At 44.0% G+C, this 12,489-nt stretch overlaps 1 protein-coding gene across 1 annotated transcript in view; it reads left to right on the top strand.

Moving 5' to 3' along the window:
• The window catches only part of LOC103366785 (endothelial PAS domain-containing protein 1), a 56,424-nt gene extending 44,724 nt beyond the window's left edge, over positions 1-11,700 (top strand). The window contains exons 9-16 of the mRNA XM_008294608.1: positions 103-311; positions 1,066-1,304; positions 1,661-1,774; positions 2,446-2,981; positions 3,568-3,664; positions 4,386-4,473; positions 4,557-4,733; positions 5,378-11,700. Coding sequence (XP_008292830.1) covers positions 103-311; positions 1,066-1,304; positions 1,661-1,774; positions 2,446-2,981; positions 3,568-3,664; positions 4,386-4,473; positions 4,557-4,733; positions 5,378-5,535 — 1,618 coding nt within the window. The 3' untranslated portion in view covers positions 5,536-11,700. The remainder of the gene's footprint in view (positions 1-102; positions 312-1,065; positions 1,305-1,660; positions 1,775-2,445; positions 2,982-3,567; positions 3,665-4,385; positions 4,474-4,556; positions 4,734-5,377) is intronic.
• Positions 11,701-12,489: the final 789 nt, after the last annotated feature.

The following is a 12,489-nucleotide window of genomic DNA, read 5'->3' as shown; positions in this document are numbered from 1 at the left end:
CACATCCATGTCTAATGAAGGGCCAACGTCATCCCTGTTTTAAATGCTGTCTTCTGCTCTCTGCGTCCACACAAAACCCATCTCACTTCGTCTCTCCTGCAGTGACATCGAGGAGAAGTCCATGATCTTCTCCCTGGAGCAGACGGAGTCGCTGTTCAAGCCGCGACACATGAACAGCTTCTTCACCTCCGGAGGCGTCGGTATGACCGGAGAGACAGGAGACACCCTGTTCACGGAGCTGAAAGAGGAGCCGGAGGACCTGGCTCAGCTGGCTCCCACTCCTGGAGACACCATCATCTCCCTGGACTTTGGTCAGTGCTGACTTCTGGGTCCATCTTCTGACTGCTTTGGTGGAGTCATGATGTTAGCAGCAGCACCACAACAGTTGTCCTGCAAAGTGGATTATTTTACTCTACTTATGGCAACTTATCAGAAAGCAAAAACCCACTTTTCTTTGCAGTCGTCCCACTTTTTAGGACCCTGAAAGTGTCTGCCTATTTCTAGAGGGTAGAAATGCCATTCTAGATATACTGGCCCGTATTGTTCATATGCAGCACATACATGGACATGTTCAGAGTAACATCAGGATGTTTACCTTTATGAGCTCGTTAGCAGTTTGACTCCGCACCACTACGTTCTCTGCTACATGTGCTGCACATTGCTGAGGGTGTTACACCATTAATTAATTAATATTTTATATTTTTCTCTGCATTATTTTCTGTCCAAAAAGAAAGTTTTTTTATTAGCGCGTGTGACAGAACAATATCGGGCAGTGACATCAGCTAACTGATCGATTGGCTCTCTGACCGTTTTAAATTGTGTTTGCATTCACTTAACCTGTGTTTACATTAGTTTAGCATACATAAGGATTCTCTGTATTTACTGTGTTAACCTGCAAGTTTCTGCCTATAAATGAATATCTTTGAATAGTTTTACTCTCATCTGCTGATATAACAGTGGATTCTGAAGAGACAGTTTCAGGAAGAAATGGTTTAATTACCAGCAAACAGAAGTTCATCTGCTGTTACCATCAAACTTTCTCTTTTATTTTTTGTCTGATTTCAGGTCGCTCCCAGTTCGACGAGCCCCAGCAGTCGGCCTCGTACAGCCAGGTGTCTGCTCCGGCCATGCCCCTCCCAGGACCTCCATCCTGGGCCAGCGAGAGCCGCAAGCCTGCTGCTGCTGCACCAGGCCAGACTCCGGCTCCGGGTCCAGGGGACATGGCTAACATGGCCAGCACGTTCACCGTGCAGCAGAACCCGGCGCCGGGCAGCGCCACTCCGAGCCTCAGCAGCTGCTCCACGGTGAGGACGGGGCAGGATTCAGAGTCCGATTGTTAAACTGAAAGGATTAATTAGTTAGCGAGCGATGGAGCGACTGGTTGGTTGGGTTTGTGTCATAGTTTGTTCTCTCTGTGCTCAGTGAGGTCACTAAAAGTGGGCAGCGTGCGTGAGAATAACGGGGGTGGATATTTGGATGGAGCAGCCTCTCAGCACTGAATAGTGCCTTTGTGAAAGCTCATCACTCAGCCTCTCTCTCTCGTCCTTTCTACTCCGTCCTTTCTCTTACGTTTTATCCCTTTTGTCTGCGCTGCTCATCTTGTTCCTCTCTGCTCCTCTCGCCCACGTCCACTCTTCCTCCCCGTCCTCCACCTGTGCAGCCCAGCAGCCCAGGTGACTACTACAGCTCAGTGGACAGCGACATGAAGGTGGAGCTCACCGAGAAGCTGTTTGCTCTGGACACAGAGGGCGACAGCAGCCCTGCAGACACTGAGGTGTGTGCTTTGGTCTTGTGAACAAATCTGTGCTGCATTAAAGGCCTCTTACTGTAAAATCTCTTGAGGGCCTTTTGGCTTGTAATAAAGAATTCAAATGATTCATACATACATGTTATTAGACCAGTGATACAAGAAGGTCTGTAAGGACTGACAGGTTGCTAAATGCAGCTCATTCTTTACACTCTTACAGGACTGTGATGTTTAGATTAAATTACATTTTTAAACCTTAGACTTGCATAACATTATGGCATCACCTTCAATACAAATAATTCTGATCTGAGTCATGTTCAGTATAATCTGATACCTGATTACCAGATGAGCTGAGGCACCAGGTTCTGCACCATGTGGAGTTTAGCTGGTTCAGTTCAGTTTGTTGTCCTGCAGCCTACAGAACCCACATCATGCTCGTAAAGGAGCCTGTGACAGACTTCTTTGAGGTTTATTGAATTCAGGCCAGAAAACAAGAAATAACTTGTGTTGGGTTCCAGCAAAACACCAGTTCTACCTCCCAGAAGAACATGTGACAGCTGTTCTTGTGGCTTCCACATTTCTGCCTGAAGACAGATGTAGACATAGTGTAGATCACAGGCATGAGAGATACCAGTCACTGTTAAATGAAGACTGGGACGTCTGTAATTAACGAACCTCCTCCTGTTCCCCTTTTCCAGAGAGACCTGAGCGACTTGGACCTGGAGACTTTGGCTCCTTACATCCCGATGGACGGAGAGGACTTCCAGCTGAATCCCATCATTCCTGAGTCGGAGCCCCGGGAGTCGGGGCCGGCGGGATCCATGGGCAGCACCAGCAGCCTGCCGCAGACGCACCAGGCCACCCACCACAGCTTCAGCAACATCGCCAGCCTCTTCCAGCCCCTCTCCTCGCCTCCTCACCCCCAAGGCCGCTACCAGCCCCAGCCGTCTGCATCCTGGGCTGCAGGAGAGAAGAGAGGCTCCGGTCCGGGAGCCATGGACCCCCGTTCGAGGTCATACATGATGGGGCACATGCAGAACCCACCATACCAGGCCCCGGCCAGCGCTCCTCTGTCCTCCATGGGTGGCAGGCAGAACCTGCAGTGGCCGCCGGACCCGCTGTTAACCTACCAACAACAGCAACGGGCCACCAAGGCCTACCTGGTGGACCCTGTGTCGGGAGAGGAGCGCCCGTCCTGCCAGCAGAACATGTCGCATCTGCTGCAGAAACAGAGGTGAAGTCAAAACTGAGCTCGTGTTTCACTTCAAACCATAAATGAAGACGACATCGTGCTCAGGAGGAACTTGCCACGTGCACTTTTATGGCATTTAGTTTCAAAACCTGTGCACGTGATGCAAACCCACAGAGCAGCATTCACAATCAGGAGGTAACACAAAAGTAGTCCTCAAAGTTCTGCCGTGACCTCGAGTGGCTCTGTGTCACATGCACAGGTTCTGAGACTACTGCTGCCTTTTTTTAGCCACTTTTGGGTGCACCTGTGAAATTAACTGCAATCCAAGACAACAGCTCTGTCATAAAATCTACTTTTATGAAGCTCCTGCGTTTCCTGACATCACAGTGGTGGGTGATGGTTCGCTGTCCTGCAAAACATCACAAGTCATAATTTGTCCAAACATGCTAAAACAATCCTGAAACAGTAAAAGTAGGATTTATTGAGCTCTTGTGTTGGATCACAGTAGAACTGTGTTAAAGACGTTGAACCTTGAGAGAAGGAATGAAATGATAAAAACAGTTCTTATTTGTGTTGTTAGAATTGTGGATTCCATCATTAAACATCATTCATGCGTGTGTGTGTGCAGGTCCATTGACAACTTCGTACAAGCTTACAGAGACATGAGTCCAGCCAGAATGGCCATGACCAACAACATCAAGCGCTCCTTCAACCAGATGGCCGTGGTGAGTTTCTGTCCAGTTCCTGGGACCTACAAAAGCTCCACAGATCTTCCTGGAAGTTTGGTCCTCTGAGCTGAAAGTCATTTCTTCTAGCCAACACTAGTGGTTGAATTTTTACAGGACTGGGTTGAAATTCAGCCTCTAGTTTCAGCTTTCTTTGTGCTGTTCTGTCGTATCTACGAGTTATTTAGTCTCTGAATGAATTTAACCTGAAAACCTCTCAAACTGGTCAAGGTATTTCATGTTAAATTTTTCAAATATCCTTTATAGATGATACGTATCTGCAGTGAATATGAATAGTTTAAAATATAAAAATAAATAAAACCTTTAAAGAAATTTAAAAGAATTCTTTAGAGCTTTTGGTTTCAGCTCCTGTGACCTTCACTAAAGTTTTCATGTATTTTCTTCAGGAAACAACCTGATACATCATTAAAAGGTCAAGTTTCACACTTTATGATAAGGATTGTCAACTACTTTAAGACTAGAAGTGTCTTCACACATTTATACTGGTGCTGGTAGTAAAACAATTAGTTTATGAATGAAAATGGACTGAGATGTGCAACCCGGACAGAGGAAAAGACTTTATTTTCAGGCTACTCCCCTAAAATAAAGACACGTTTAACCCTGAGGAAGCAAACAGGCGTCTCACAGTCGTGTTTCTTTAAACATGTAGTCGAAATAATTAGTTATTTATATTATAAGAAGGCTCCGTTCCTTGTTTCAGGGTGAAGGCAAGCCGTCAGACATCATATGGAAGAAGATGAGGGTGGACGGCTGCATGGACCGCTCCCTCAGCGCCGGATCTCTGACAGGTGAGTCTGGATTTATGAAACGCGCTCTTCTCTCTTGTAGCTGACTTTAACTGCACCTTTAACCGCCCGCTGTCTCCTCTCAGAGTCGGGGATGGGCAGGATGATGCCCGGCAGCATGGCGTCGCGTTTCAGCTCTCTGCAACAACACAGGAAGTCTCAGTACCAAGGAAATGGGATAAGTGGCGCAAACGAAAAAGCCTTTCCCCAAAAGAGCTGCAGCTACACAGAGTATAACATGCTGCCTTCCAGCAAGACAGAGGGTGAGCTCCAATGACCTTAATGAGCACCATCATGTGTTTAACTCCCCACTGACATGACGGCACAGAGGAACCGCTCTCTGCTGCATTTACAGAACTGTTCTATCCTACGTCAAGGCTGTAATCGAGTCATTAAAGGAGTTCTGGTTTATTTCGACCAGCTTAAAGAAGAGTTTGGTGTCTCTGAAGCTAGTTTTCCATCGTCAGTGTGTTCACCTCCAGCAGTTTGAGGAAGCAGAGACGACTGCAGGCAGGGAAGCAAAGAAATGAGCTTCACTTTATTCATATTAGTGCAAATGCATTGTTTCCCAACTCTAAAAGTGAACACACACGTGGTTCTACTGATACCACAATGAGTACACATCGGTCTACGACGTGGACACTCATATTAAAAACAACCTCCTAACTAATGAGGTAACCACCTCCTGAGGTGAACTGTGATTCTTCTTACAACAAGTCAACAAACCTGTTCAACTGCTTCCAAAGCAAATCAGCTTTTTTGCCGTTTCAGTTACAAGAAAATGTGTTCTTTTGTTTTGTAGTATTATGCTGACTAGAATTTCTTCATAAATCAGGACTTCGATGTCGCTGTCTTCCAGCCTGTCTCGTTGGTATTCAACTTTCTCTCCCTTTCTGTCTCTCTGCAGGCATCGCCAGTCGCCTGCTGGGCCCGTCCTTCGAGCCCTCGTGTTTGCCCGAGCTGACCCGTTACGACTGCGAGGTGAACGTGCCGCTGCAGGGAAACCTGCACCTCCTCCAGGGCTGCGACCTGCTCAGAGCCCTGGACCAAGCCATGCTGTTGTAGTTCTCTATCTCGCCCATGCTAACAACAAGCTGAGATATCAGGGTCAAGCCACTTACACCCCTTTTCCCCCACAAGCTCTTGACTTCAATCAGATGCAGGTTGACCACCAGTGTGCCAGAGCCGCCCTGCGTAGACCACCAACTCACATCAGAACAACACACTGGCTTCAAAAAGAAAAGGTCAATGCTGGACAGCAACCCGGTTAAATAACGCCACACTGACCTGTGTCCTGTATTGAAGAGTCTTGACACTGGGATTTCACTGGTTTGGTGCCTCTCACAGGTAGACAGCGCCGTGTTCACGCTGAACTCGGCTCTTTGGTGTAAAAGGGGTGTTAGTGGGATTCAAACATACAACCTGCCTTAAAGGCCCGCTCTGCCCAGGCATCTACAGCCATACGCCCTGACAACCAGCAGGTTCCTGCTTAGCAAGGCGGGAATCCACCACCGGTAGATAGAGTCCAGGTCCCCTCCACAGACCTGCCGTGGAGTCTATGCAGCTCAAAGCCCGACCTTCCCTCTGCCGGCTCAGCCACGTAGCTCAGAGGAGAAGATGCTAAACTACCTACAGAGACACGTTCACTTTCTGTACGCGACCAGCAACTTGCAGACACAGCCCTCTGTTTTTTTCTAGTTCCAATCGAAGCCTCAAACCAGAGCTGGGTATCACAAACTGGTTCTGAATTGAAGCCATTTAAAAAAAAAACAACTAATTATAGGAACCAATGATTTTTTGCAAAAATGTAAAAGACAAATGCTGATTCTGCTTATCGATTCCCAAAGATAACTTTTTAAATCGCTGTGGTGCAATATGCAGGACTGGAGCACTTTAAAGTGAGAAAAATGTAATCACTGCCAATACGGTGGATTATTAGTACTAACCTTCTTTTTACTCTATTTAAGGTCACGTTTGCTTGTGATAAAGTGACTTTGTTTGTCTCTAAAACAGAGATCATAAAGGGATAAAACTATTAACTCACATGTGACCAACAAAAAGCATATCTATCCCTCATCATCTTGTTATAAATTATAAACTAAAGTACAAAAATGCAGCATTTTTCCAGACCTGAGCGCTGCTACCCGAGTCACCGTAAACGTGTGCGTGGCGGCGACATAGAGGATATTTTTTATGTTTACTGTATCATAAAAACACTTTATTGTAAATAGAAAGTCTCCTTGAGATTCAAAAGATTTGTGTTTTTGTCGTGTTTCGTGTCACAAAGGCTCAGAATCAGAACCAATAGGCAGAATCAGAATCAGCGAGGTGATACCCAGCCCAGCTCAGAGCCATCCAGCAGCCTGCATCTCCTCAGCCCAGTCCATCCCGTCATCGGCCGCTCCGCAGCAGCACTACATCTGTTTGGGTCAATTTTAAACACGTATGTTATTTTAGTTGTTGTAGTCGTTGCTTCTGTTACTGAACTGAGTCGTTTTAGCTTCTCTGCTCCACGTTATTTAATCCAAATCGAAGACACTTTAGCGCATCAGCACTGCTTCGTTCTCATTTATCTGACCTTCAGCCGACCACATGCTTTCATTTTCTCGCTGTTCTGTGCGTCTCTTTCTCGTCACAGACACGGTAATAAACATATATTACATGTACTCTACTGTAAGTTGAATATTGTTAAGGTTTTGTTTTTTTTCTATCTTCTTAAATCTGTCTTTGATTTTGTCTGAACCTGTTTTTCTCAGTCAGGTAAGTAGCTTGTGTGACTACAGGGTTGTTGTTTTTTTCCGTATCGTGCAATTATTTCACTGAGCTAAAGCTTAAGTAGTCAGTAACAAAGCTGTCCTGTATCCACCATTAATCGCCTGCACAGAGGAATGTGACTCGCACACGATAAGAGTTCGTATGAGTTTATATTATGACACAAACTTCAGGCCCGTACAGAGCGACCGGCGGTGTGCACAGAGCAGCAGAGAGGCTCAGGCAGTAACACCAGGGCTGGTTTCAGGCTGTTGCCCCTAAAGGCTCTCTGACTCTCATCACATGCACACTTCATGGTTTTACATTGGCTCCATCTTTCTGCTGCTGAAAACTCATGAGTGGAACATGAACCTGACTTCTGAGTTGTATGATCTGTAACGGTGAAAATCAAGTCAGTGTTTGTGTCTGTCAGAGGATTATCTTGCATTGTGGTGCCGTTTCAGCCTCTGAATGCCAAAACAAATCACCAAAACCATCCCATTCATACATTTGGAATTTTCCCAAAGTCCTTGAACTACTCATCTGTTCCACTCTGAAACATAATTCTGGAAAAAAAAACAGCTTTAACGAACCAACTTCTGTAAAAAACAAAACATTCTGTGTTCAGTGGAGCAGACAGACAGTCCTGATTGGCTTTCCTGTGACAAACAATCACTTCCTAAAACTTCACAGACTTTACTAGCAGACAGGTTTAAGCGCTCTGCTTCTAGTCAGCATTGTGGTGTTTCCACAGAGGTGCAGGATTTTATTTTATTTAACTGATTATTTAAAATCAGCTGACACGCTGCAAGACGCGACACATAAATCAGCCTCATAACATTCGTTTTCAGCCAATTAGCAGTAATCAGCATGTGCCTGGAACCAAAAATGAGGCCGTAATGTGAAGTATGTGAGATTTGTCGCTTCTTAATCCAGCCGGAGGGCATTTGAGCCAATCACAGGGGCAGCTGGAGTTAATCAGAAGTGCCCTAGGAGGGATCAGAGGGGCTCTTCGGCTGATCAGGAGGGCACTCCAGCTGCCCGGACGGCCCGTTCAGCGCCATTCTGGGTCCAAAAAACAATCTTTGGAGCTGCTCTGTTCACCTCAGCTGCCCTGTTTGGTGTTCTGTTGAGGCAGAAGATCCCAGTTGTCGCCCAGCAGCCTCCCTGTGCACACCGCTGCCCCGTCCGTCGCTCGTCCTGACTCTACACGTGTACATAGCAGCTTTTAGTGCAGCACAGCAGCCTGTGAAGTAACTTGAAAGTGGAGTTTATGTATTTGTTTAGGACAAGGCCAGTTTCTTCTTCGCCCAACAGAGTGGCTGCCCACACTAGAAAGCTTCACACACATTATTATCTACAGACGACAGAAGTACAAACTACAAGTCGTACTTTTCACCCACAGGATGTCTGAGCGTCACCAGTTTCTTTTCTCATCTCCTGAACTCTCGCTTTCTTAATCTCACTCTGTTTTTTTCTTTTTTGTTTGAGGTAATTGTCTTTGTGCGGTGACCACTTTTGAGTATGAACTATAGAGCTTTGTACACATATACGTTATGTATTTAAAAAGACAGAACTAATGTTAGTGTTTTACTGTGTATGCGTCCTGGTACTTGGTCCTCGTCGCCCCCCTCGTAGCTGCAGTTAGAGCTCGCAGTGCTGTTTCCTCTCGTGCTGTTACTGTGTCGTGGTGGCTTTTGGTTCGTTTTGTTTTATTTCCCCCCTTTTTTTTTTTCCCAGAGTTTTATCCTAAAGTATGTATTGAATCTGTTGGCTGGCCAGTACTCTTGTTGTTCTTTGCTTTAAAAATGAATAAATAACAGGCTATAAGTTCAGATTACAAGGTAAAATATCAGTTTCACTTTTCAGATATGTAGCATTTTGAGTATTGTAAAGAAGGTGAAGTCGCCGCATTAATTAATCACATAGGTTTCCAGTTGCGTATATATAAAAGCAATGGTGCTTCATAGACCGTGTATGTCGTTTTTAAAACCTTTTATTACGTCTCTTGGATCCACTAACACTGTATTTTGATGTTCTCTGCCTTACGTTGTGCTGAGGTTTTCTTTAAAGCTCACTGTAATCCGTGTAACGTGCCTTATGTTCAGCTCACCCTTCAGGAGCACAGTTTGTTTCCTCCAGCCCGTAGATGATCTCTTTTACCTCCGGGGGGCTGTTACTGAACTACATCTGGACTTGATGTTGCCTCTTTTGTGAATGAATAGTTCAAAACTTCCTTTTGTTTTGCAGCTTTAATTGAAATTTGCAGTTGTAGGCACTAAAACTGAGCCTGCAGAGCCTTTTGACATCAAGTTTGTATTGATTGGAAAAGCAGATTTCACAGTTGGGATGTTCTCAGTAATAACCCCTCAGGTTTTCTAGTGTTTGCTCCTTTATCGCCGTATATATACATTTTAAATCCTTGTAGACCTTCAGCGTCCAGTAGAACCCTCTTAGATTTCATAGAACCGCTTGTAGATCTTCTGGTGACGACGAGTCAAACTTTGCGTGAGGTTTAACAGGAAGGGATCCAGCAGCTCGTCAAACGACGATCGAAGCTGCTTGGCGGGTTTTTTCGGGATTAGCTGTAAAAGATTTGACTGCACAAGTAAAAGTTGAGCTCTTTTTGCTTCGATGAATAGCGTCTCTGTGTTCAACCGTTCAAACGTGAGGATTTTCTGGCACTAGTGCTGCGACATGGGTGAAGCTGAAGCTGTTGTGAATGAAAGTTGGAGCTGAATATTGTAAAATCGAGTTTAAAAAAACAACATGAATGTCCTTTAACAGGTCGAGGACGTACGAGTTGTTTAGTGTGAGAAATTAAAATGAAAAGCCCGCATTAAAAGGCCAGGTGCATTCTAAAATCTTGTAAGCTGTAGTAAATAATAAACAGATCAATGGAGTGTATTTAGAGAACTTTTCACTTTTAAAACTTATAATTTAAAGTCAGAATTCTGTATTTAACCCCCAAACTAGCTTTTCATGCGTGCTTTGTATGAAAGTCACATGATGGAGGCCATGGCGTCTTTATTAGTGTGTCAGACGGTCTTCTATCTGATTAAAACAGGAACAAAGCAAACCGTGATGGAGACAGTTTCTTATGTAAAATGACTGAATGCGTTCTGTTCATTTCAGCCTTTAGATTAAAAAAACGTTGAAGCGAAGTGATGTTTAGTTGAGGGATGCTTTCTGCTCAGCCTGCCCACTGATGCAGATTTCTGCTCGCGTCCACTCCACACATCGCTCCTCCGTCTTCACTTTAGCAAAATAGATTTACTTGATTTCAAATTTAGACAAAAGTGCCATTTTGTGGAGGATCTAAAACAGAGACTGATACCGGATCACTAGGAAGTAATAAAATCCGATAGATAAAAATACGATGCGTAAATAGAGAGAGTTCTATTGAAAAGGGAAAATTATAGTCGTTTTATTTTACAAACTAATTAGCGCTTAAGACGCCACTTTACTCCATCACCTGCTCAGCTACATGTGCTGCAGACAGAGCCACACTACAAACAAACTACACCATTTCTATATTACCCCAAATGTGTTTCATTTCACATCGGCACGTATTAGACGACTGCTGATGAGCCGATATCGGCCAATAACATCGCTCCGATTTAAAGATTTATAAAATTAAGAAAGCGAGGTTTAAAGATAAGCACCTTACTGCATGTTCAGGATGATTTTCATGCAGATCTAAAGTATAAAAAATAGAACTTTTGGAGACCAAAGATGCTAAAGGACAACGAAAGACAAACAGCAGCTCAGAAGGATTTTTTACCAACTCATGAGAAAAGAAATAAACTGCGATACTGTATGTGGAAATAGTTGGCTACACGGAAGTCGATTTAAAAATAAAAAATCTAGACAGGAGAAGCCCCGCCTCCGATGTGAGCTTCAGACAGAAACGACCTCAAACTGAGATTGGTTTGTAGCATCAACACCTCTGTTGGATCTCAGAGCTTCTCAGGAGGTGCAGCTTCTTCATAGAGAAACATGAGAAAGTCTGTTTGAGCTGTTCAGGAAACGAGTGGAACAGATGCTAAAGCGAAGCTAAACAGATGCTAAAGCGAAGCCAGGCGGGGCTTCGGCTCTCTAACTTCTCACCAGTGCTAGCGCTCAACACACTGTGCTGCTCGAAGGGTTCTCGTTAAAAACTAAAGTAAAAGCATGAACGAGCTGATCTTTAAAGACAACGTCAGCGTTTTGTGTTTCGTCTCGTGTAACGACAGGGTTTTTGTTTTCTCCTTCGTGGGATCCATGTTCAGCTACTTTTATTTTTGTCGATGTCATACAGCAGTTATATTAGTTAATTCTGATTTTTTTTTTATTTTAATATGCGAAAAATTCATATTGATCTTATCATTATAATATATTGTTATCATTGTTATTACTATATGGGGAATTTAACCTGATAAGAAGTTTGTGTTTCTGCACTGATATCTTATTAAAGCATACTGATCTTACCCTCCCTCACCGGCTGCACGCGTCTCCTTTCTTACATCAACGGGATGTTTTTGTTTTGACTGAAATATTAATAGCACAGAATGATTCGCTCGTAGTCAAAGACGTTCTGTTTGCAGAGGTTTACATGAGCAGAAGAATTTTATCAGGTTATCTGAGAACAATGAAGGAAATTCACATTAAGTCTTTTGATGCTTATCAGAACCAGAAGCTTTAAAAACAAAGAATCATTGGATTTTTAACTTCCAGCAGCCCTTAAATTGAAGGAAATTAGTCAAATCTAAGCTTAAATTATAAAGAAGAACATAGAGTCCAGAAACTGCTTGCGGTTGAGAATTTAAATAATTGTTGTTGGAGCTAATTGTGAAGCCATAAAGGACAAACTCGTGCTGAGTAGTCGGTGTCTGTGATTCTAATTAGTACATTTTAAAGGAAATATACATGAATCTTCACCTGTGTGCATTCTTTTTAACTTTCCTGCTGTTTCATACAAACAACACAAATGCAGTGAGCAAAGGATTCAAGCGTGAATTAAAGGACGTCTTCATAATAAAGGTTTCTGTGAGAGGACATACGTCTGCATGCTAGTTCCTGAATCAGTCAAGAGAGCTTGGTGTCCATAAAGCTGAGTTGTTGTTTTGGGTTTTTCTTTCTTTTCATGGAGGGGCATAAAGGAAACCCACCAGTGGCAAAGGGAGACCACAGACCACAGATCAACCCCGTATCGTTTCAACATGAATCACTTTTAAATCATGTGCTCCCAGCATTTGTGGTTTTCGTGGTAAACAACACAGCAGAAGA

The sequence above is a fragment of the Stegastes partitus genome, unplaced genomic scaffold (assembly GCF_000690725.1).
Source record: "Stegastes partitus isolate 25-593 unplaced genomic scaffold, Stegastes_partitus-1.0.2 Scaffold979, whole genome shotgun sequence".
NCBI classification, from domain to species: domain Eukaryota; kingdom Metazoa; phylum Chordata; class Actinopteri; family Pomacentridae; genus Stegastes; species Stegastes partitus.
Note: the sequence above shows the minus strand (reverse complement) of the source record. Positions and strands in the feature narration are given on the sequence as shown.